The sequence below is a fragment of the Hippocampus guttulatus genome, chromosome 16 (genome assembly GCF_054856545.1).
Source record: "Hippocampus guttulatus isolate MCC_2025c chromosome 16, RoL_Hgut_1.0, whole genome shotgun sequence".
Lineage (NCBI taxonomy): Eukaryota > Metazoa > Chordata > Actinopteri > Syngnathiformes > Syngnathidae > Hippocampus > Hippocampus guttulatus.
Genome location: NC_141276.1, coordinates 10,029,425 through 10,053,225, shown reverse-complemented (window position 1 = coordinate 10,053,225; position 23,801 = coordinate 10,029,425). Strand labels below are relative to the sequence as shown.

Below are 23,801 nucleotides of genomic sequence, written 5' to 3'. Positions count from 1 at the left end.
TAATTATTGTTTTACTGTATGTCTGCTAGCTGGCTTTTGGCGTCCTCTAGCGGCGACCCGAAAGCGACACGTCTCTACTTGCCAGTGGTCCGTTCCGAACCCCCAGAAATGTGGCTTAAAATATTATCCAGACTCACCGAGTTCAAACCTTTGAGGGTGACTCCCTGCAGGTTGACTTCCAACGGCGGGCTGACGGTGGAACACGATCGACAGAACCGGCGCTTTGTCGTTTCCCCGTGTAGCGGGACCGGTAAGTGCTGATGCCGTGTTCGAAGCTTCTTGTGCGGTTGGGTCGAGTACGCGAGCCCGGCGTCCGCCAGCGGCGCACTCGAAGTCTCCGGTGCGACCCCGAACAAGAGTTCCTTTAGAATACTCTCATTTAACGTGCCTTTGCCTGAATCAAAAATAGACTCGTCACATATGAACACATTTTAGAAAACATATTATTGTCGTATTTGTTCAATAGTTCGGCACGGGCTTTATTCATCAAAGTTTAATATTTTCATTCTTATTTGCCTAAATAAGTTTGTCCGGTGACCGGAGACACGGAAATGCTTGGTTTAAAACAGCATTTTTCTGAACGAGCTTTGGTTCATTCGTTAAGTGGTTTATGCTTTAAAGACAAGGGTTTGACTGATGTCCACATCAATTTAAGGTGCCATTGAGTAAATCAAACACTGTCGTCTCAGATATCACTTCGTTTTAGTAAATATAATTTTGTCAGAATCATTTAATCGTTTGACATGTGTGTTATTCATCAAAGCTTAAGATTTTCGAAGTTATTTGCCTAAATAAGCACATATGTAGCATGGCGAGAGACATGACTGCTTGGATGGAAAACAGCGCTTTTCTTGCAGAGGTTTTAGTTAAGCCTTTCAATAGTTTGTCAATACTTAACCCTTTTAATGCCTATGAGTTATTGAACTTTGAATGCATTTGCTTCTGGGCTTTTGTTGTTTTCATGTGAACTTTGACCTCAGGAGTCAGCGAGAGTGCCATACTCATCTACCGATTCACATCAGCTAATGAGGTGGATCTAGTGTCCACCTTTGTCCCAGAGGCTTGTCGAGGTCAAGGGGTGGCCGCGCTCCTGTCAAAGGTCACGGAGTAGCACTCACGAAAATGTTTTCCATTTCAAATGACGGCGAACCACAGCGGGATCACGTTAACATTGACTTGTTTGGTGTATTTTGTTGACAGGCTGCCATTGACTTTGTGCTGGAGGAGAAGCTGAAGGCTCGCGTGTCCTGCTGGTACATCAAGAAGTACATGGAGGATCACCCTCACCATCATAATTATAAAGAGATTCGAATCAGATGACGCAGTGGTCAAGTATTGTTGGCCTGAGAAATAGAGCAATACAATTTAAGTTGTATCCGAATAGATTAATATATGAGTAATTGTGCATAAGTGTTCATTTTTCAAATTATTCATTTCTTTCTTGATTATCTTTCTACAATGTTTCTCTTTTGTGTGTACATTTTCTTAAAATTGCAGAATGATGTTTCAAAATATAAATAAATAAATTGCACAAATAAATGTTCATGTCATTTTTAAAAATTAAAGAGTTGATTAAATAATTGATCAAGGGCCTCAAAATAAAAATAAACATGAAAAAAGAACTTAAATCATATTTCTTGCATGATGCACAATGCCACAATGTCCTATTGGATATTTGTCGGACACGGGTGTCATATTGGATATTTTAGCTACCGAATGAACTGCAAATTATCTTGAGTGTAACAGGCAGCATGTTGCCCTCTTCTCAGACAGATGTTCGGTCAGTCATCATCATCATGTTCTTCATCTGCCACATGTGGACAGGCGTGTGCAGCAAACGTGGTGAAAGAGGCGGCGCGCTGTAGCTGAGCATGAAGACACCGCTGGCCTTTCCTCCTGCCGCCTCTTAAGCGATCACATGGGCAAGATTTGATGAGATGCATGTCGTCTCAAAGCCGAGCGGGTTACATTATGATACACACATACACGCAAATATATCCCTGTATTTGATTTTTCAATCCAACAGTCAACCGGGGTCGAGGAAAGCCGCCCCATCGAAAAGTGTTCCAGTGGGCCACCGGCTGATCTTCCAGGCACAGCTGGTCACCAATGAGCATGCAAATCAAGTCCAAACCTTCAACTTTCAAGAAAGTCCCAAAGGTAGTCATTTTCAAATGGATCTAAAACAGTCTCTTTTGTTGTTGTTTATCTTCCAGGTTCACAAATTGATGAAAAAAATGGAATTCAAATATAATCATCTTGACTTGAACTCCCTGCATGTTTCATGAGTCAGCCTCTGGACTCCATGTCATAGCTTGCTGATGGCTTTTTAACTTTTCAGGAAGGTGACAAAGCACTACTTTCGTCAAAATTTCAAAAAAAAAAAACTCAATTCACTTCAATACTGTTTTCTGCACCAAGAGTGCACAAGATAGCAGCGAAGCTCCTCAACTCACATCAAAATGGTTGCTTGGCATCAAGATGCCACATAATGACACCAAAACCACGAACCATTACAGGATAAGCAGTGCTGAAAATGACATGACATTTTCATTTTCCGCAGAATGATTTGATATTCAGCACAATATAAATTGACGAGTCGGGCCATGAAAATATCTTAAATAGAAGCAACCTGCCACAGCAACAATGGACATAAAATGCTTTGTTTGGGTTCATGTGGTCAAATGCACTCATCTTAAAACAATATCACGTCATTAAAATGGATTTATTTGTTCAATATTTATGATGGAAGGTCAACCAGCAGACGTTGATCCAAAGCTTTTTCATTTGACTGGTGACTGAACTATATACAGGTAGTCCACAATGTGAAAATCCCTACAGCACGTTGACCATTTTCGCACTCTCCAATTACTGCATCTGAATTTTTGGTGGATTCATGTCAACTAGAAACTGAGTGAATGATTCTGAACACAGCACACGTCGAGTCTTTCATCGATTTTAGCCCAGCAAGTCCTAAAAATTGGCAACTTCAGTCTGAGTGCCCTCAATACTATTTCTAGCAGTAGGCTTCATTTTGCAGCTCAACCATGTGGTCCACTTCCAGGGCGTACGCAGCCCCCGTGGGTGGCTTGTGACCGTTGAGCGGCAGTTCCGGCCGCGCCTCTGCATCGGCCGTCAGGTACCACATGTGGTCGGGGAGGTCCAGCTGCAGCAGCTTCTGTTTGACAAGTAGACTCTTCTCGATGTTCCTCCGCTTGAACTTGAACTCGATGATGGTCTTGGTGTAGCGGTTGAGCGCCGTCACTGCCGAGCCCATGCAAGTGCCGAACGACCCCCACGCTAGGCTGAAGCGAGGACAAGGTAGCGATTAGCAATACTGAAGCTAGCTCTTACAGCAAACCTTTTGGGTTACCTATAGATGACGGCAAAGCACTTACATTAGATGTTATCAATTATATTAAATGTAGCAGCTGCGAACGGTAGCTTGGTATAAAGATGACCGAAAGCTAAACAAAAGGACTTGAGTTTTCTCACACATAAGACCAGCTGTAGTCCCAGGTCTTGGGCCTCCAGTCTTCCGGACCCATGGCCACAGCCAGTTGGAAAATGGTGGTGAACATCATGTGGGCCACCATCCCACAAAGGCCTGAAACCAGACAAGAAGTGAGGACAACATAAGATACTTTCAGGGTTATGAGTATCCATGGCCATACTGATTGTTGACATTGAGTGGAAATCAGTCACTAATCCTAACCCTGGCCCTCGCCCAAAGAAAACTGGGATAGACTCCCTAATGAGGATATAGTATAGGAAATACTGTAGATGGCTTGTTGGCTGTACCTCAAATATGGCGATTACATACAATTTTTTTTTTTTTTTTTAATAATCTCTAATCAAGTGAACACGCCAGAGAATCAAAGCACTTCTATAATTCTGACTGTTTTCGAACGAGCATCAATGAGACTCAGAGTGGTCCAGTGGTCTCGGCCTCCCAGTGGAACTCTGCTGGCCTTTACTCTCATGCGAAGCTCTGCCTCACAGCAGCTTTACGAAAGGATTAACTGCTAACAACAGTGCTACAGAAAGCGGGGGTTGGGGGCGCTCCTCTGGGCAGGTCTTGGTCACGGCCCAAAAAGAGCCGCCCGCCTCCAATCGGATTATTGCACAAACTATCAAGCAAATCCTCAGAGTCAGCAAGTCAGCCGGTGTCTTCGTCTAGTATCTAGTCCAAAAGTCATACTCGAGTAACGAGTCCAAAAGTCATACTCAAGGAAGGAGTCTAAAAGTCAGTCAATAACTCGTGTCAAAAGTTGGAGTCTGAAAGTCAGTTAGTAACCACTCGTCAAGTCATACGCCGGTGACGAGTCGTAAAGTCATAGTTTACGTCACTAGTCATAAAGCAACACTCTTCTGAAGTGGCCAAAGGTCATCGTCTTGTAATGAGCCCTGAAGAAAGGAAAGTCATTGTCTAGTAACCAGCCCTAAAGTCGTACTCTAGTATTTACTCTTAAAGTTAGCGTTTTGCAACTAGTTCAATCGTCATTGTCCCGTAACTAATTCTAAATTTATATTCTTGTAACTAGTTCCGAAGTCATAGTCTAGCAACTAGTGTGAAAGTCATAGTCTAGTTTTTAAGTCATTGGTCAGTGACTAGTCTAAAGCCATGAATAATTAGTCCTAATAATAATAATAATAATAGATTTTATTTATAAGCGCCTTTCAAGACACCCAAGGACACTTTACAATAACAAAAAACACACATACGGGTTGAGCAGCGGCAGCCAAAACGCGCCAGCGTTTTATGTCATACATGCACAAATATAACTATAACAAAAGTTATAGTTCAGTAACTAGTCTTAAAGTCATAGCCTAATAACTCGACCCAAAGTCATACACTTGTAACTAGTCTAAAAGTGATAGTTTTGAAATGCGTTCTAAAGTCATTGCCCAACAACTAATCCTAAAGTTATCTTCTTCCAACTAGTCCTGAGGTTGTACTGTAGTCACAAGTCTCAAAGTCATAGGTTAGCAACTAATGCTAAAGTTATACTTCTGTAACTAGTCCCAAAGTCAAAGTCTCAGAACTAGTCCCGAAGTCATAGTTTCATAAAAAGCCTTGTCTCAACGAGCCGATAGATATGCGATGCTCAATGACTCGATACACTTAACTCGTATTCGGCAGTGTCACCCAGTAACCAGGGGGCCTTCGTTTTCGTGATCTCCCCCAAGGAGCGTCCATTCCTCACCTGACAGTGCCGTGCACATGGCGGCAAAGGCACTCAGCTTGAGTTTGTTCATGACGCTGAAGCAATGACACTGCTCCAAGGTCATCAGGGCGCCGCCCGCAAACAGCAGCGTCAGGTACAAGGTTTCGGCCACGATGCACAACCACAGCACCCCTGCGCATACGGCATGTGAAAATGAGCAAGCATCATTCGAATTAAAGACAAAAAAAATAAAATAATCATCAAAAGGAACACGCACAATTCAGAAGAAAATAAGACAAGCAGCTATGATGATGCTTCCACACAGTCATTTAAGAGGAAAGTGGAAGAGCATGAAATTGCTCTGCCTGTCACTATACATTTTTGGCACAGATAGTTGAACGAAGACACATTATTTGTCATAAAGAAATAAGAAGTGCCGCACCAGTAAAGTGTAATGGCTACCGGTAATTTTCGATCAGTTGTATATTAAAAAAAAAAGGTTTTAAATGTGTGCCGACCTCGTTCGTGTTCCGGCGCGATCTCCGAGAAGTCCCGACAGTCGAAGCCTGCGTTCACATGACAAGAATTAAAAATCGTTCAAACAAAATATGAAAAAAAAAAAGTGCGATTGTCGACAGAGGGTCCTTAGTTTGCAACACAGGTAACAACATAGGGAAGTGAGAATTCAAAGTGGTCTATCATTTAACCATTAGCTCAATCTAAACTAATTACATGCAAAACAGAAGTTACAGCGCTAGCTGAAGGTACCTTCGTATTCCACTCGATCACGTATTAGGCCGGCCAGCAAACTCGTTCATTAAGCACGTTCGCAAGCTCAAAGTGCATACATCGAAAACACACTAGCCCGCCCAAGGACCCCTGTGCCCGAAAAGCTATTCAAGCACGAGCTCAGGCTAGCGGTGAGTTCATCCTCAAAACCTGCTACTGTACTGTAGTAGCTAGTCGTCCTCATATTCTCGTAATTAGTCCTCAAGTCATCGCTTCGTAACTCGTCCTCAAGTCACTGCCTTGTGACTAGACCGAAAGTGACATTTAAGTAACTCGTCCTGAAATCCTAGTCTTGTTACTCACATACCAGTCTAATAACTAGTTGTAATGTCATTATCTCATTACTAATCCTAAAGTCACACTCCAATGACTCGTCTAAAAGTCAGTCCACTAACTAGTCCTACACTCATCGTCGATTAGGAAGAAGTCTTAAAGTCATTTTCAAGTATCAAGTTCTAAGATCACACATACAGCAACAACTCAGTTCAAATACCATTAGCATGAAGCTAACGGTCACAAAAAATTAGATAAGAGTTCAGGATCGCAAGCAGTTCCTCATCATCTATTCTCTCCCTCTCTTAGATGACTTCTGGCTTGCTTCTGCAGCAGCGAATCCCCTGTCTCCGCCGATTCTCGCGAATTCCCCCTTTCTTACCGTTCATATCGGCAGCCTGCTCGCAGGAGAAGAAGATTCCGGTATGGAATTTCTTAAGCAAGAACTTCTCCTCGCCGGTCTCGAAGATGTACTGCACCAGGCGACTGTCGTTGATATTGGAGCTGTTGAAGCGGATACAAAAAAACTGCTTGACCTTGACGGGCGGCCCGGTGCAGAAGGGCTTGGCAACCTTCCGGGTGCCCTCGCACCAATAGCTGGTGGTGACGGCAGACAGGGCGAAAGCGAACGCCACAAAGTTGAGGGTCAGTGCCAGAGAAGCCCGCCGTCCGCGCTCCAGCCTCATGGTCCAGGCCGGAAACCGACAAGCGGGACTAATCCCGGCTTTTAACGCTCGGCCACCGGCTTTCGCCTCCCGGTGGATGCGTCAAATCTTCATAATCTCGTTGCCGTGGAGGCTCGGTGGCCGTGAAGAAATGTGAAGCGCCGCTGTTTCCAAGCTTCCTTTAGGGATTCATCCTATCGTCCTGTCCTCGCCCGTCCCTACGACGTGCTCCTCCCCTCGCCCAACGTATTGTCCGCCACAAATGGCAAATTATAGGACAGACTTCCTTTCATCATATTTATAAAGCGCAGATTACAGCCATCTGACAATATAATCCACAGCAAGGTTCTTACACGCTGCCTGTCAGCAGCCACAAGACCAACCAATCGCTTTCGACCCAAACATGGAAAACCCCCGCATCCTCCTCCATCCAAACATTAATTTATACGCAGATTGAGCATTTATTTGATATCCTACGAGCTAGTGACCAGTCCATTGTTTGTCTTTATGCGTCCTGCCATTGACTGGTGACCAGTCGAGGGCGTACTCACTTCTCGATAGCTGCAAGTCAAATGGGATGGGCCCCTTACTCTTAACTCTGAACTGGAAAAATAATGGCAAGCTGTTTTGAGCGATGTTAAATGAGTGCACTGAACTGTTCATGTACTAGTTAGTTAGTAAGACAATAGAATGACTAGTAATGTTTTTCCATTATTGTCTTCTGCGCCCCATTTGTTCTACTTGTCCGTTGAATTGTGTTGGTCCTCACCTGTAAGGCTCTTCGTCGTCATCCGTAAGGCAGTTCAGCACGCATGGGAAGGACAGAGGGCACATTAGCAGAGCAACGGCATGTTTTTCGTGAGGCAAAAGTGCACACTAGTCGACTGCAAGCTACTAGCAGCATGAGCAAAATGATTCAATTCGTTAACAACGAGCGCTACACTAGTCGTGCTCACAGCACGCAGATGTCAACTAGTGCACCGTTTTGGGTCACTCGTAGCATGCAGTTGTTTTACTAGTACGACCTAGTCGTTCTTGTCATCGGCAATTCATTAGTGGAAAAATGTCAGTCGTGATGCCAAGCCAATGATACAGTACTTGGCACCTATAGACAAACAAGCATGCATATGCAAAATCACACCAATGGAGAATTTAGATTCTCAAATGATGCTAAGGTACTTTTGGGACATGAAAAACTCAGATTAAAATCCAGGATCTTTTTGACTGTAAAGCAGATGTTCTCACCACATGCTTCACTGTGCTGCACAGGAGTAAAAAAAAAAAAAACCCTGAAACAAACAAACAATTATTGATGCTAACGAAGTAGATTTGTGAGTCTGTTGAGGATCTGTCTTTGGGATTGGACAGTTTGGAGGTTCGTGACTTGCTGTGGATCCATTGTCAAGGTGTCTTTGACTCAGGTGAACTTGGATTTACTCTACTGTACTTCTATTTCGATGACAACATGCCAGTGAATGTCAGCCCCGTGATTTGACTGAAGGAAGGTGAAATGAGTTCAGGACATACTGTAAAGTCCGCTTACATCAGAGTCTTTTCAACAAGCAGCGTCCACCTGTCCATGCACTCTCATTTTCTGACAAAAGAATCGGAGCGTAATGTGATTATGTAAAAAGTACATGATGGCATTTGGACGTCTAAAGATTAAATTAATCTGGTTTGGTGAAAGTAGGCAGGATGAACAAGGAGGATTACAACGCACAAAAAACAATTTAAAAGATGAACTTTTTTTTTTTTTAACATGCACCCACTTTGACAACCTTATTGTCGTTTCAACAAAGTAACCATGATTATTGGGTATTGTGTGACCTTTCAGCATGTTTTTTTTCCGGCATTTGGTGTTAAAGATAAAACAGTTAATTAGTTGTTCTCCGTTTAATGGACTCATTCGCTAATTGACTTGATAGCAGCAGATGGTCTGCTAATCTAGTTTGAGACTATTACTTCTCCACATAATCTCTTCTTTGTGTTCGATTTATGGAATGAATTTCATACCAAGCAGTGTGTCATCATACAAGATTCATATCTTCATGAAAGGGGGTGTAGAAGGAAATGGGGGGGGGGGGGAACGTGCGCGTTATTAATATATATTTTTGTGTTCGTGCACACTGCCCCCTAAGTATCCTATCAGTTTCACTTTCACAAAAGAAGTATTCAAAAATTGCAATTCACTGATGGCACCGTCAAAGAATGGGAATCTGTAGTGCAAATAGAAGCATTTTAAAACGGTACACCTGAGCCACGATGGTCACGTTTGTGCATTTAGCACCCTGCAAAAGTGCTTCCAATGTTGCTCATCATGGCATGCGTGTGTTGTGGATGCGAGTTGATCGTGGGAGATTGGATGCTTATCAAGTAGATCGTCGGGCAAAAAAAGGTTGGGCGCCCCTGCTGTCGATTAAAGGACAAGGACCAGAGGCACTTGTGGGCGGGGTTTTGGTGACCATCCATTAGTATACAGGCGGCCACAAGAGGGCACTGGCAGCCTTTCTGTCGGACGCTTCAAATCACTCCGTGGAGAGCTGAAACCACCAGAAGGTTTCAGTGAGATCCTCATTTGGGTCGCGCGCAACTTGGACCGATCATCCTCTAATCGCTAGGCAGGTATAGACAAAGAAGAATTCACTCTAACATTCAGGACATCTTTGAGTCTTTAATGTAGTGAATTAAATACCCACAGAAAAGCCACTCAAAAAGGGGACGCTGGAGCCCAAAACTGTGAGACAAAAATGTTAACAACTACCCCGATGTGCTACCAAAAAACTTAAATCCCATAAATGAGGTGTGAAATCTGGAGTACATTCTTAAATCCAAAAATGGTCTGGTTCTTTAGTTCTGCATCGGTTTGCTGTTTTCGGCAAAGAGCCTCCAAAGCTTACCAGGTGTTTAGCACCTGCTGTGTTTTAATCCTTCACTAACACCGCAGTGTCATTACAAAGGTGTCATAGCGCGCTGACGTGTCCACCTTCTAAATCAGACACGGAGCTGTCTGGATTTAGGTTAGCGTGACAATAATCTGCTTTGCTACCGTGAAAGCAGGCCAGAGCGAGCGCGAGCCTAGAAGACGAAGAAGGAGACGCACCGATGGGGAACACCAAGAGCAGCACGTTGTCCAAGGAACTCCTGGAAGAGCTGAAATCCAACACCAAGTACTCCGAAGCTGAGCTGTGTACATGGTATCAGTCCTTCATCCGGGAATGTCCCAGCGGGAAGATCAGCAAAGAGCAGTTTGAAGGCATTTACGCCAGCTTTTTCCCGGATGCCGACCCTACCGCCTATGCCCGCCACGTCTTCCGGAGCTTTGATACCAATGCAGACGGAACTCTGGATTTTAAGGAGTACATTGTGGCACTTCATCTCACCTCGGGGGGGAAGACCCGTCAGAAGCTGGAGTGGGCCTTCGCTCTCTATGACGTCGACGGCAACGGGACCATCAGCAAGAATGAGATCCTGGAGATCGTCAGGGTATGAGCGCCTTCGCCACCTGACATCTGAACAACTCAATAATTTATTTAAAATAATAATCCAATTTATGTTCAAAGGTTCATCTACAACTAGTCACCAATACATTTGTGGAAATAAATAAGAAATTGTTAGTAAGCAGTCCCTGTGCCTTGTGAACTTCGCAAGAACAACTTAGTGAGGCGCACCCGCACCTTACAGACCTGGTGACCGCGTCTTAGTAAGTTGCAGCCGCGCATTTTATTTCTCACGCACACAACGTGGTTCCCTTTTCGATTCTCACAGGCACAACTTCATAAATTGAACCGGAGCCTTCCATACGTCATGTGCACGACTTACTAAATCGCAGGTGGCCTTCCTCTTCTATAAATTGGACAGCAACTGAATCATGAGCAAGAATAAAATTGTAGTACGAATCCTTGATGACTCTCCACCGCCGTCTTTGGCGTCACTTCACATCTTGTTAACAGGCAAAGCAAATTTTGGAGGGCCTTCACTTCAGTGGTTCTGCTACTAGTACTTAATCATCACTTCTAGATGTAGGTCGATAACAGCATGTGACTTCATCTTGCATGCAGTCTATCTTCAACATGATCCCAGCTGATGACCAGGAGAATCTTGCCGAGGATGAGAACACGCCAGAGAAGCGAGCGGAGAAGGTCTGGTGCTTCTTCGGCAAGAAGGAGAACGGTAATTCCCCCACAACAAGAGTGTTCTATTTTATTTTTATATATTTTTATAGTGATACGCTGTTTCATGTATGTCAGACAAAATCTCGGAGGGCGAGTTCATCCACGGCGTGATGGACAATCAGAATATCTTGCGACTCATCCAGTATGATGAACCTCAGAAGATTAAAGACAAGCTGAAGGAAAAGAAACAATAGCGGCAATAAGCAGACTCTTGACGGTTTGCTTTTTTGTTACCGTGGCAACCACGCAGGAAGTGTCTCGCGACAACTCATTGTGGAAAAAAAACCAAATCAAGAATGCCATCGATGTGTGGTTTGGCACTCATGGATTTTTTTTTTCCTTATCCTTCATTACTCCCTTTCGCACCATCTGCTGGCATCTTGGTGTCATAGAACTATGTTGAAGTGAGTTGAGGAGTTTAATACAGGCATACCATAACATTTGACTGTCAAGTTAACTACATTGTCCGCTATATACAAATCGCTTGATTCTTTTCTGCGGTAGGGAAAGAGTGGAATGATTCCTAATACAGCAACGGTGATCTGAATCATTCACTAATTTCCTACTCCCTAATTGAGATTTTATCGGGATTCTACATGGATTTTGGTATTGCAAACCTGCACAGTTCACACTTCACAAAATTCATTGTGTACTGAGTAGGGGACAGCAAATGAGCAAATGATTGCAAACACATCTTCCACGAAGCTGAACTCAAGGCATGCTATTAGCACATGCTAAGGAAGTTAGCGCTGCCTTGGGTTCTCAGTTCTGTGCCCAAGCAGGAGTGTCACGGCAATAAGATGTAAATAATTAGCGGCACGCTAATGCTAAGCTGTTTAAATCTGTTTAAGTATGATGTTGATGGGAGGTGGGGGTGGATGGGTCAGGTTAAGCGCTTTAATCCTATCACAAGCTGAAGGTCGATGCCAAATGACCCAACTAGCAATACAATCACAATAACTGCAGCTTCTAACCCAGCACACATTTGAAGGTTACATTTGCGACAATGTTACAAAGCAAACAGCTTGACTACAGGCGATTTGGTAGTTTGACCCTTCCAACACACTTAAACTTATTCAAACACACTTTTTAAAGGAGAATTGTCCAATCGTGATGTAGGAAAGCATCAAATTGAGCACGACACACTATCCGTCCAACATATGGGAGCATTGATATTGTACTCTCCTCTGAGAACATTGATTTGTTTTGTGAATATGTTGCCGATGGGACTTTTATGTGTCTTTTTATATCTTTTTGTATGTCTTGTTGTATTGTTTTATCTGGAGTCTGTAATAAGTTTTTATCACTTTTTAAAGTTTTATTGAGTATTATAACTAATAATATGGTTTTGGGAAAAAAGGCAAGAGATACTGTGTAGACGCATGACTAATATTTTAAATCTGTGTTTTATTCGATAAACGACATAACTCCCAAATTACAAATTGGAATATTGCCTTTTTGTAGCGTATTTGCAGAAAATGAATAAAAGACAAAGTACTAAAAAGAGGGCGGTGTTTTGATTTGTTTTTTTGGTCTTTTAATTTTTTCAAGAGGTTATAAAATATAAATAGGATGATATCTTGGCATCGAGGAACTATGTTCAAGTGACTTGAGGAATTTCATTTCAGCAATAACATGCTTTACTGCCATCTTGTGACTCCTTTGTGTGAATTTCAAAAATATTTGTGGGGTATAGTGACTGAGCCCTTCTGCAAGAACCAAAAAAATGTGAGTAATTGACACCTCTCACTCTATATTTTCCTAGAGATGCAACAAGATGGCAGTACAGCAACACTAAGTTTAAATGAAGTTCCTCAATTTACTCCAACACAGTTCCTTGGCGCCAAGGCGGCAAAAAAAAGTCCCACTTTTGTCTAATTAAGCATCTTAATTCACTTCAATATAGTCCTCAGCAGCAAGGAACAGATTAGCTTTGTTCAATGAATAACAGAGGATAGGTTCGTGCTGTACCGTAAATGTGTGCCGTCCTTCATTTCATAAAAAGAAGGCAAGTGCATGCTACACTTTCCAAAATTAAAAAATATTAAATCTGTCAATGTTTCATTTTTGAATGCCATGAAACCTGTTCCTGTTTACACTGAAAACAAGCAGTTTGTTTAGCATTTTGTGACATTGGTGGACCACGTTTGAAACGGAACCTGTCAACTTAAAATCAATGTGTGTAGCCAACTGTGACTTTGGGCGAAATTTTACACCTGAAGCCACGTAGGCAAGTGTAACAAAAACTGTTCCTTGGCTGACACACTTTTGTGAATTTGGTTTCAGATTCACGGTTGTAGATTAGCACGGCAGAAGAAATGATTGAAGAGTAATTCCAGATACGAGCGAAATGAGGGGATTTACTTTAGAATGCAGTGGCTTTTTTTGAAGTTCACTCAATAAATGACTGAAACAATCATCTTGCACTTGCCACTAAAACTGTAAATTTCCCTTGTGCATGAATAAAGGATTTTGAATGACACGACTAGAATATCCACCCACGTATGAAATTTCACCCTTGTCATCCTCTTTCAGGATATTTATGCTTCATTATTACATTTGTATTGTTGTGTGCAGTAGGAAAAATTATACCTGCCTCACTGTCCATCTCTCGACCCCCCCCACCCCCCCCGCAATAGGTTGTTCCTCCCTCATGTTGCGCTTACATAACCAAGAAAACAAGCTGACTTTTCCAAGAGGAGCTTTATTATTCTTTTTATAATTATTTATGACTAATATGACGGACAAGATGCATTCCACAGTGTGCTCTCCAAAAATATTCCCAAAAAGATGAGAAGCACACGAGGGCGGCAAACTCGGAACATCAAATACACAACAACAAAACACTAACAAAACACAACGAGTGATCAGAAAAGACCACAAAATGGAATCCAAATAAAGCGCACGAACAAAATGTAGACAAACACACGCACATAAAAACATACTGCACATGCAGTTACAGTTAACCCGCAAGGGGACGCCACAGGACTGTCTTCTGTGTACACAAAATAAGACAGCGGAAATGGTGGCGAACAACGAACCCGGAAGTGACAACATGAACGTATTTTATTTAAAAAACAACTTTTGAATTAAGCGGGTTTTTTTCATATTTATAATTCATACTGCAAGATACGCAAGTCACTTGGAACTTGGTAAGTCACGCTTGTCCCTTACTTATTCCTGAGCACAACTCAATCAGTCACATGAACAAGCTAAGAAATCTCGTCTTGTGTTATCTGGCATGGTCAATTTGGCTAAGTCACTCCCGTGACTAACGACATTGCACTTTGTATATCTTGTACTAATTTGTAAGTGCGTATCTGGCGAGCACACGTAGTAAGTGTCACATGACATGAAAACTTAAAAGTGAGGCATGTGGTCTCTGGGGGTTCCTTCCAAGCACTTGAGGCACAAGAAGGTTTTCCAGTGTGACGCGGTCCAACTTTTACCCGCCTCACATCCAGGTTTTCGTTTGCGTAGAAGAAGCATGCATGTCCAGCAGCCATCTTTAAAAATATGAAAATATTCCACAGCAAGTTCCTCTTGATATCCAAAAATAAAAGAGAATCATCAAGACTTTTTTTTTCTTTTCAAACGAGACATCAAAACGTAGAAGAAAACGAGTGACGTAACTACAGCAGAAGAAGAAGAAGCGAGCAGGGTTCACATGTATTAGGAACATGCTGGTTCTGATTCCGGCTCTCCCTAGTTTCAGATGTCCAAGTCCACTGGCCTGACGTGGCCTGTCTTGTTATCTTGGACCCAAAGCTCTCGGTCCTTGGCCGGGTCCACCTTCTGCAGCAGCTGGTCCACTGGCTCCACCGTCTGGACATAAGAAGGTGGGGCAGCCTTATTATTTCAACCTCCTTGGGTTTTTATTTGAAAATGGACCAATCACGGTCAAGGAGAAGCTAATATGTGCTAATTCATCTCTGACCAGCTAGAAATGGATCAATTATATCAAAACGCTGATATTCATCATTAAAATGAAGATGAGAAGGACCTCTGCCAAGGCCCAACTCACTAAAATTGTTAGCAAGGTAAAAGAACTTTCAACTCACACCCTGGTTGAACATATCAGTCTCGTGCCTCAGCGTCGTGTACTGACGCAAATGTTGCTGGATCCACTCGATGCGATCCACCTCCAGCTTCTCCAGCTCCTGATTGGATGCCATAACAACAATACACATCTCGTCATCTGTTCCTTTTTATTTCCATTCCAGTGGAATCTGTTTCGAGATGCTGCTCGTGAACCAAAGCAATTAGTTTCCATTCAAATGAATAATTACTCTTGGTTTACCATGCTGGTGGTCACCATCTCCTCAAACCACTTGGACTGGGCCTGGTTGTAAAGGTCCACACAGCGCATCAGGTCGTCTCCTAAAAAATATGCACACACAGAAACATCATTATATGCCAGGCGGAATGTTGTTGTTTTTCCTGTAATAGCCACCAGAAGACAATCAGTTCAAGAAATAAATTCCTTGAATTCTCTGATGAAATATCCATCCACAAATTGGTCGCCAGTCACTGTCATCGCACGAATAGACAAACAACGGACACGTGGCCAGGCACTTGATGTTGTCATTTCGTCACATGGGGCAACCTGCTTGCGTGGATTTCCTGCGAGCCTTCTTGATGTCTTCTTCCGTCTTGTTGCTGAGTTTGATCTCCAGCTGCTGCGTCTTGACTTCTAGATCCTTCTGACGCTCGGCCAGAGCTTTTCGGGCCTGAAAGATGCGCAATGTCTGAAGGGGCCGCTGCTATGCGAAAGGCAGTGTGACGAATAAGAGTACGGTACCTTCTCGACGCCAGCATATCGGCTGGCAAGTTGTTTCCTGAGGTCTGCGATGTGATGGTCGTACTTCTTCAGGTCCTTCTTGAAGTTGTCGGCTCGGAATGTCAGCAGAGGTTTCTCAACCTCGGAGTGAAGCTAAACATAGCAGCTTCTTTTTAAAATAAAAGCCCTGGCAAAGTGAAGCTTGCCTTCATTTTGAAGACAAGATGCAGATGAATATGTTTCTCAAACTAACAAAATATAAAATGATTGTTTTTTTTTTTTAATTATTATGTGATCACAGAGCAGCAAAACTGTGCAGGCAACTAACTCACTAGCTGTGTTCATATTGGAAATGTGAGCTGCATTTCTCAATAAAAGCAGAACCCACTTACTAATTAACCAACCAAATAACGACCAAAATAACTAGCTACTTTGCTGATGAACACACCACATAAACGTCTTCCTAGCCAATTAAACACCAAAAGCAAAAACTCACATGCTAGCTGCTAAATTAATTGAAAAACTAACTAAATAAAAGACTGGTTAACCACCTGACCACCAAATTAGCTAAATAATCACCCACATTAACAAACCACTCAACTACCTAACATACAAACCAACCTGTTGATCAACTATCCGCAAAATAACTGACCGTCTTAACAACTAAACCACCAATCAACCAAATAGCTGAGTAACTAACCAACCAGCTCACCAATCGAGCACCTAACTATCAAGCTAGCTAATGTACATTAAATAACTAACTGCCAAACTAACCAAGCAAGCACACCACTAACGAGCTGATTCGCCAATCACAGGAACCACCCTTCTAAATAACGGATTAACCAACTAAAATAACAACTGTGCATACCTGACTAGCTGAAAAACATGCGAGGTAAATGAGTGGCTGCGTCATGAAGCAATCAGTCGCCCTACAATGAAGCAGAATGGGAAGCCAATTAAACTTACGAAAAGGTTACCTTGTTGGAGAACTTGAGGTGGACTTCGGCCTCGTCATGCAGACTTTTCTTGAGCTGAGTCCAAGCATCTCCCAGGGTGCTGAACACAACCACCAGACATTTCATTAGGTACACCAGCGAATCAAGTCACTTCATTAGGTACGCAAGTCCCTATTCAATTATTCTTTACAGGTGTGCTACAATGCACTTGAAAAGTTGTTCAACTTATTTTTGACATTTGATTTACTTATTTTTCTATGTTGTTATTTTAAAGTGAAGGTTAATCAAGCTGATCTGAAGTGATCTGAATCGGACTTTAAAATGATCTGAACCTAATTTGGACCTGATGTAAGCCTAATTTGAAAAAAAAAGGACAAAATCCGACTTCAACGGACAGTTCGGACGGCGGAAAAAATCATTGGCACCGCCCTACCCACTCTTGAGGACTTACACACTGCAAGAATCAAAACAAGGGCACGGAAAATCCTACTGGATCCACCGCACCCTGCCCACCACCTTTTCCAGCTCCTCCCCTCAGGCAGGCGCTACAGATCCATGCGCACCAAATCCAGCAGACACTTAAACAGCTTCTTCTCTCTCGCCATTAACTCCCTAAACAGTCACTGACGTATACTCCACCGCACCAGACACTTTAAAGCGCTCAAGGACATCTGCACAATTGCGCTCTTCTTGTACAACAAATATTGCTACTGGTCACTCTAAAATGGTTCAGTGATTTTCTGCACCAACTGTACAACTGTCATAGTATTGTATTCTACCACTGATCACTTTAGCTCTGCTTGGTACTTTGCACATTGTCTCACAGTTGTCACTGGGTGGTACCACCGCACTACGGTTCACTTACATTACGAAATGTCCTTCCATACTTATTTGTCATGTCCTTGTTTATGATGATACTAATGCAGCGTGTTATACCGGAGACAAATTCCTTGTGTGTTCTACATACTTGGCCAATAAAGCTGATTCTGATTCTGATTCTGATTTGAGTCTGATCTGAAACTGATTTGAGTCTGATCGAAACCGAAATTAAGCCTCATCTGTGCCTTATTTGAGTCCAACTCAATCCTTCTACAGCAAAAATAAAACAAATAAATAAGTTGCCCCCCTCTGACCCTTCTTCCTGCGCCGCCAGAGTGCTGAGAGAAAGTTTGGACAAGTTCTTGGCGTATTCCTCCTCAATCTTGATCCTGGAACACAATGAGAATGAAAACGATGAGCTGTGCTGGGAATCCTTCCCTGGCCACTACCTGCATTTATATTCTGTAGTGAGTCGGCCATTTTGTAGTTCTTTTAGAATGTGTAGTGAGTGGAGGCTCTGGCCTTGCTTTTCCACAACTAGTAGCTGTTTTCTACTAAACTTTGTTCATTAAAATGTAGCTATTTATTTGATAACGTTTGCATCACATTATTTTGTCACTGTTAGTTAAAACATAAAAAATATGCGATTGTGAGATGGTGTTTGTACCTCTCGTGCACAAACTCGGCCATCTCCTTCTGCATCTGTTTGCCCTTCAGTTGCTTCTGCAGCAGAACCTCAAAGCCGCCGACCGACGTGGCCCCCTGGGGGTCCTTTTTGTCTGTCTGCAAGACAGCAAGTCAAACATGTTGGGGCTTATTTCAAAAATTGGATTTCGTGTCAGTTCACAGTAAACTTCAACTGGGAGTGACAAATCAAATTCAAAATAAACGTTCACCTTTGGCGGGTGGGTGCGGAACGTATCTGCCGCAATAAACAGGGGTTCAGTGTACCTTGCATATGAGGCTTCAGACTGACGTGTTTGCGGAACTGACCCAGAAGTAATCGCAGTAGCTCCATTCGTTGGGTTTGAGCAGTTGCTGCTCGGGTCCTTCTCCGGGAAGTGGGAACGTCACACCATTGATCTGCATGCAGTGGTAACCAAAGTCCAAACAAACACAAGAAGTCAGACTAGGAATAAACAGGAAGTCAGAGCAGAAAGAAGGAAAGCGTAGAAAACATTGGTGAGCTAAAGCAGTGGTGCGGAGGTAGAAAAAGGTCAGTCCGTAGCAAGGCTCGGTTGCCACGGTGACACGAAAACCTCCAGGGAGAATGGTGGCGGGGGGGGGGGGGGGGGGGCGTCGGGAAGGGGCCGGGGGGGGTTAACACGGTCAGTACGGTCCATGTCAAGACTCCAGCGTACGTCTGTAATTAGGCTCACGGTTGAAATTACGTAACACACACACACACACGCCATCCGTGTGATCACAACACAGACACAACCACACACACTGTGGTGATTCCCTGCGTGTTGGATCAACTGCCACACGCCAAATGATGGGAAGTGCAGGTCAGCTGGCATACTGTATGACATCGTGGGCAGCAGTGGTTGAGTGGTTAGGACGTCGGCTTCACAGCTGTGAGGTTCAGGGTTTGAATCTGGCATTCCTGTGTGGAGTCTCCGTGTTTAAAAAAAAAAAAACAAGCTTTTTTTTTGGGGCGGTGGCTGAAATGGATTCACAGCATTTCAAATGAGGGAAATTGACTTGATATATGTGTAAATAGCATTGCGAGCTTGCTCACGGAACAAATGACATCCATCAATCAAAGTACAACTGTCCTGTGTTAGGAGTATGTGTTCTGTGATCAATGCGAGCCTTTGTTCGAAGCAATGGTGACAATGGGAGTTTTAATCAGCATTCTATCACTTTAACCAACATCAAGCCGCCATCCCATAATGTCCCAGTGGACCACAAACAGATGACTAACACAACCCGCTTATATAATTGCGCACACACACACACACGCATCACACACATGCACACAATCGGCTTCAGGACACGGCGTCAAAAAAAGTGGCCGGTTTAGCGAGCGTCACTTTGCAAATTTTCTGCCTGGTAGATCAAAGTGACAGTTGCCAGGACAACAGTTGCCATGCAGACCCCCGCCGTCGCACCGTGGCACCGCTCGGCAACATCCGACACTAGTACAGGACTGGTCGATCACGATGCGATATGATCTGCTGCTAGGCAACGTGTGACTTGCCCACTTGACATGTTTTCTCCTCAAGAAAACAATCCGATGCCCCCACTTCCATTTTTCAATGGAACCAAAGTCCAAGTGACACCCCCCCCCACCCCTCCCAAACAAATCATCTTGAAGGTGAAAACAAGGTTAGGGCTCCATGTTCCATCTGAGGGTCAACCGTGCGTGCGTGTGCGTGCCTGTGTGTGTTTGTGTGTGTGTGTGTGTGTGTGTGTGTGTGTGTGTGTCTCCATGGCAGCGGTGTGCGCAAGTGTAACGTGAGGCGCATAAAAACACCTGACGTCACAGTGACGAATGAAGAGTGTGTGTGTGCGTGTGTGTGTACGTGTGTGTGTGTGTGTGTATGTGAGAAAAGCGATTCGGGCATTTACTCCACATCCTCCATATCCAACTAAAAACATGTATGCACTCGTGCGCTCTTTGTCTTTACCAGTAAGACTTACTAGTGATATTTTTCCCACTACTAGTGTGACTTTAGTCCTACTAGTACGGCTTTTGTTTAAAAAACAACAACATTTGAGCATGTGTTGCCTCAATTAAGCCGAAAGCTCGACCTCTGCTGGATTGCTTGTCGGCATCGTTTACGGTCTGAACTATGGAATTTGAACTTTCATTCCTGAAACATATTCACATTGACTGAAAATATTCTTGTCAAATACCTTAGCTGTCCTCCGTCTGAGAATTCCACCAGGTCTAGCAATCTCGATTACGGTCCCATTTGAGAGGAAGAAAACACACCGAATAGCCCCACAGCCCTATTCCATGATCCCTATCAGGTGACCATCCACCACCTGCTTCAAACAGGCCAATTTATTTTTTCTGAGTAACTGTTTCGGACCTCGTGGCATCCTCAGCTAACAGCATCCTGGGTCTGAGACAGACAGTGGCTCAGCCCGCGGCAGACTCTTAGGTCAGTCACAGAATCCACCGATGGACTTTTTAACTGCAGCAACTTTAAGATATGTTATCAAAGCCGGAATTACTGCAGGTGCTCGCACCAGTCTTGCCCTCCAACGGTTCCTCACCAAAGGACAGAAAGTGTGTACTCGTTCCAATGACAAGACCTCACAAGAATCCTGCACTGTTATTTTTTGTCATGACCTCCTGGGTAATTTCAATTCCTTGGTTGCGGAAGCCGCTTTTCAGGACATTCTCTGGAATCATATCCACCAAATTGCACTATGGTTTTGTGGTTTGATTCAAATAATTTGATAATAGAGTCCAGTATATTTTAAGTGGAGGCTCAAAACCCAATGCGGGGTTGCAGTTTTCTGTTGCAGCGCTTTGGTAGATCTGTGGTGTGTGATGGAGACTCACCCTCCAAATGTATTTTTTTTTCCCCACAATGGTCCACTTCAGTTATTAAGCCCCACAAAAAAAGATGTGGTTTGCGTTCCCCCCCCCCCCCAACATGATTTCTGCTTGTTGTCAGCCTGTGCTTCCGTCGCCATGGAAACTGGACCTGCTGCATCTCTTCATTCACACGACGGCCGGGGGTCACAAAACCTGCATTCCCCCCCCCCCCCCCCCCCCCGCCTCCAGCCCTCATTGCTCCACGCATCATTAACAGACAAAATGAAAACAGCAACGAACGTGATGAGTTTTAAGAACAGTAGGAGAAGAAAACCAGGGTTTTTTTTACAGGGTAGCACGACGAATGAGTCGTCTGCCTTGCACGTCTGAGGTTTGGGGTTCGAATTGAGTTTACGTGATCTCCCCGCATATTCCTTCCTCCCACCTTTCAAAAACGTGCACATTTGGCGCACGAGTGGGACTGTTTGTTTGTCTGAATGTGCCAGGACACGGACTGATGACGAGTCTGTTGTTTGTCAGGTGGGAACGAGTCCAGCTCACGCTAACCCTAATGAGGATCAGCGCCAGAGGGGGAAAAAAAATCAAATAAATGGATCGATTTGTTTACAGACTGGGAGTCAAAACACACGCAGACACCCAGAATGGACTGAAGTTGAAGATGGATAAGGAAGTCCCTTACCGTGGTCTTGGTCTCCTTCACCTCGTGGACTCGCCTCCTGGCGGGCGATACGGACCCAGGCGGCTGCGGGGCGAGACACGACGGGTCGTCAAAACTCTCCTCAGTGTCAAAGCTGCCCTCCATCCTGCTCCCTCACGCTTACTCCTGCTCCTTCCTTCCCTTGCCTGATCCTTCAGTCGCCAGGCTGGGATGCGAGTGTAGAGGGAAGGGGTAGGGTGTGGAAGAGGGGGGGGGGGGTACAGGTTGGATGGCGTTGTAGAGGTAAGAGGGAGGGCGTACGGGGGGTGGGTGGGGGGAGGGGTTGGCAGCAAGTGTAGCCTCAGGTTACTTGGCTGCCCTGTGAGGGTGAAGGCGGCGAGGAAGGGGGGGTAGGAGCGGGGGGCGCAGACTGTAAGAATCAGCAACGAGCCGCCTCACGACGTCGTGTGATAGGAAGCTGAAACGAGCAGCAGGAGGAGGAGGGATGGATGGAGGGAGGGAGGGAAGAGCGCTTATTTACACCCCCCCCCCCCTCCCCGGAGAGAGGCGGCATTGATGCATGATGGTCTTTAAAAGCCTCATTACAACAGCAGGCGGGAGGGGCCGGCGAGTGAGACGAGGCAGCCAATGAGAGACGGCCTCCGCTCGGTAAGGTGATGGAGAAGAAAAGAGAGAAGGGCAAGCAAAATTGTGGCCAGTCTGGGATTCACAACCAATCCACGAAATAGTGATAGCGACTTGGACATTTTGTAGTGCTGCCGGAATGTGTCGTGACAATAGAGTCTCCCCCATACAGTGCCGTCAATGCAGCCAAATACGCTACTCGAGTAAGAGTACCATGGTAACTGGACTCATACCAAGTAAGAGGTGTGATAACCACGGCAATCACGGTTATGATCAAATTATGCTAACCCATACCTGGGAAAAGGTTCTTAGAGGCGCCAGAGGAATCCAAGCCTTCGAAGAACACAAAGCTTCCACTGGACGAAAGCATGAAGAGCAGCAGCATCGTCACACAACGTGAATCAATAAAGTCAATCAATAATCAATCACTTCCAGTGAAAGAGTGACACGTTGACTCCTTGAGAGCAATTTTAATCATTTTGTGCCACAAAACAAAGTGTGAAGAGATCAACGCAGCCAACCTGATTGTTGACATCTGTTTGTCTTATCAGGACATTGGTGTCGTCGATCACGTTGGCCTCCATCTTGGCAACCATCGTCAGAATGCACGATGACTGAGAAGATTAACAGCTCCAATCAGACACCAGTCAGACTTCAGTTGAGGTTGTGACATGTTAATTTGAGTGTTTTGGTACATGAGGAGATTTACTTGCTTTCACTTTACCTCCAGGTTCCACCATTTTATCTTTTGTAGTGCATCCCATTTTGTTTCGATTTGGATTAAGGGGCGTAGCCCTGACCTGACTGGAGCGACATCATCTGTCAGCCGTTCCTTCCGTCCTTCTTTGTGGACGTCCTTTTTACTTGCTGCCGTTGATTCATGAGCTTACCACTCACTGCCAATCGCATCAACACACATTTGCCGCCAACCACAAGAATTACAGAAGAAAATATACGAAAGCGGAGCACAACCTTGGGGCGTAACACCGCACAAGCAAAACTGGAAATAAACCAAATAGATGAAATAGCTAGCAGCCGTTTGGGAGAAAAAAAGCACAAACTCTGCCCTGCTGTGCTTGTTCGGTTTTGCATAAATAAGAAAACACTACTGTTGTCCCCCAAACTAGTCTTGCAGTTAAAAACAGTAAAGAAATGTAAAAAAAACCCCTCTTTAGTTCAATACTTTAGCTTGCACTATTTCGCCATAAAATTTGGAGTTTGTCATTCCAGAAACTTTGCTTCATTTACATTTAGCAGTTAGCTTTTGTTGTCATTTGTTATCATTAAGATTTATTCATTCATCTAATTATTTTACTTAGCAAGCCGAAATTCTAATTTTTGTTCACTGAAATTGTATAAAAAAGTTCCCGAATGCTAATG

General features: G+C 44.0%; 4 protein-coding genes across 5 annotated transcripts; 2 read left to right on the top strand and 2 right to left on the bottom strand.

Moving 5' to 3' along the window:
- The first annotated feature begins 54 nt into the window (after positions 1 to 54).
- Positions 55 to 1,539, top strand: LOC147193049 (protein NATD1-like). The gene is made up of 3 exons (XM_086133226.1): positions 55 to 250; positions 981 to 1,099; positions 1,201 to 1,539. Exons 1-3 carry the CDS (start codon positions 109 to 111, stop codon positions 1,318 to 1,320), a joined length of 381 nt encoding a protein of 126 aa, XP_085989352.1. The 5' UTR covers positions 55 to 108; the 3' UTR covers positions 1,321 to 1,539.
- Positions 1,540 to 2,706: 1,167 nt separating this feature from the next.
- On the bottom strand, positions 2,707 to 7,170 carry LOC147193048 (germ cell-specific gene 1-like protein). The gene is made up of 5 exons (XM_086133970.1): positions 6,613 to 7,170; positions 5,687 to 5,734; positions 5,208 to 5,360; positions 3,496 to 3,607; positions 2,707 to 3,305 (listed from the first exon to the last, which is right to left on the bottom strand). Exons 1-5 carry the CDS (start codon positions 6,914 to 6,916, stop codon positions 3,017 to 3,019), a joined length of 906 nt encoding a protein of 301 aa, XP_085990096.1. The 5' UTR covers positions 6,917 to 7,170; the 3' UTR covers positions 2,707 to 3,016.
- A 2,711-nt stretch (positions 7,171 to 9,881) lies between these two features.
- rcvrna (recoverin a) lies at positions 9,882 to 13,549 on the top strand. The gene is made up of 3 exons (XM_086133766.1): positions 9,882 to 10,378; positions 10,954 to 11,065; positions 11,143 to 13,549. Exons 1-3 carry the CDS (start codon positions 9,998 to 10,000, stop codon positions 11,259 to 11,261), a joined length of 612 nt encoding a protein of 203 aa, XP_085989892.1. The 5' UTR covers positions 9,882 to 9,997; the 3' UTR covers positions 11,262 to 13,549.
- A 202-nt stretch (positions 13,550 to 13,751) lies between these two features.
- gas7a (growth arrest-specific 7a) lies at positions 13,752 to 23,678 on the bottom strand. 2 transcript variants are annotated; one of them, XM_086134014.1, is made up of 13 exons: positions 22,943 to 23,678; positions 22,716 to 22,777; positions 21,819 to 21,881; positions 18,616 to 18,705; positions 18,519 to 18,544; positions 18,290 to 18,405; positions 17,937 to 18,011; positions 16,825 to 16,903; positions 15,869 to 16,000; positions 15,674 to 15,797; positions 15,368 to 15,447; positions 15,129 to 15,227; positions 13,752 to 14,892 (listed from the first exon to the last, which is right to left on the bottom strand). In XM_086134014.1, the coding sequence occupies exons 1-13, from the start codon at positions 22,954 to 22,956 to the stop codon at positions 14,779 to 14,781; spliced, it is 1,074 nt and encodes a 357-aa protein (XP_085990140.1). In that variant the 5' UTR covers positions 22,957 to 23,678; the 3' UTR covers positions 13,752 to 14,778. The 2 variants fall into 2 exon arrangements, with proteins under 2 accessions (XP_085990140.1, XP_085990141.1); XM_086134015.1 differs by lacking the exons at positions 18,519 to 18,544; positions 22,716 to 22,777; positions 22,943 to 23,678 and having other exon boundaries at positions 21,819 to 22,328.
- Positions 23,679 to 23,801: the final 123 nt, after the last annotated feature.

Coding starts and splice junctions, on each gene's coding strand:
- LOC147193049 (XM_086133226.1), top strand. CDS start 109: ATGTGGCTTAAAATATTATCCAGACTCACCGAGTTCAAACCTTTGAGG. Junction 251..980: donor TTCCCCGTGTAGCGGGACCG/GTAAGTGCTGAT, acceptor CTTTGACCTCAG/GAGTCAGCGAGAGTGCCATA. Junction 1,100..1,200: donor TGGCCGCGCTCCTGTCAAAG/GTCACGGAGTAG, acceptor TTTTGTTGACAG/GCTGCCATTGACTTTGTGCT.
- LOC147193048 (XM_086133970.1), bottom strand. CDS start 6,916: ATGAGGCTGGAGCGCGGACGGCGGGCTTCTCTGGCACTGACCCTCAAC. Junction 3,608..5,207: donor CATGTGCACGGCACTGTCAG/GTGAGGAATGGA, acceptor GTCTGGTTTCAG/GCCTTTGTGGGATGGTGGCC. Junction 3,306..3,495: donor GACTACAGCTGGTCTTATGT/GTGAGAAAACTC, acceptor TCCTCGCTTCAG/CCTAGCGTGGGGGTCGTTCG.
- gas7a (XM_086134014.1), bottom strand. Junction 18,406..18,518: donor TCCGCACCCACCCGCCAAAG/GTGAACGTTTAT, acceptor GCTGTCTTGCAG/ACAGACAAAAAGGACCCCCA. Junction 16,001..16,824: donor ACCTCAAGTTCTCCAACAAG/GTAACCTTTTCG, acceptor TGCTATGTTTAG/CTTCACTCCGAGGTTGAGAA.
- rcvrna (XM_086133766.1), top strand. CDS start 9,998: ATGGGGAACACCAAGAGCAGCACGTTGTCCAAGGAACTCCTGGAAGAG. Junction 10,379..10,953: donor AGATCCTGGAGATCGTCAGG/GTATGAGCGCCT, acceptor TCTTGCATGCAG/TCTATCTTCAACATGATCCC. Junction 11,066..11,142: donor CTTCGGCAAGAAGGAGAACG/GTAATTCCCCCA, acceptor CATGTATGTCAG/ACAAAATCTCGGAGGGCGAG.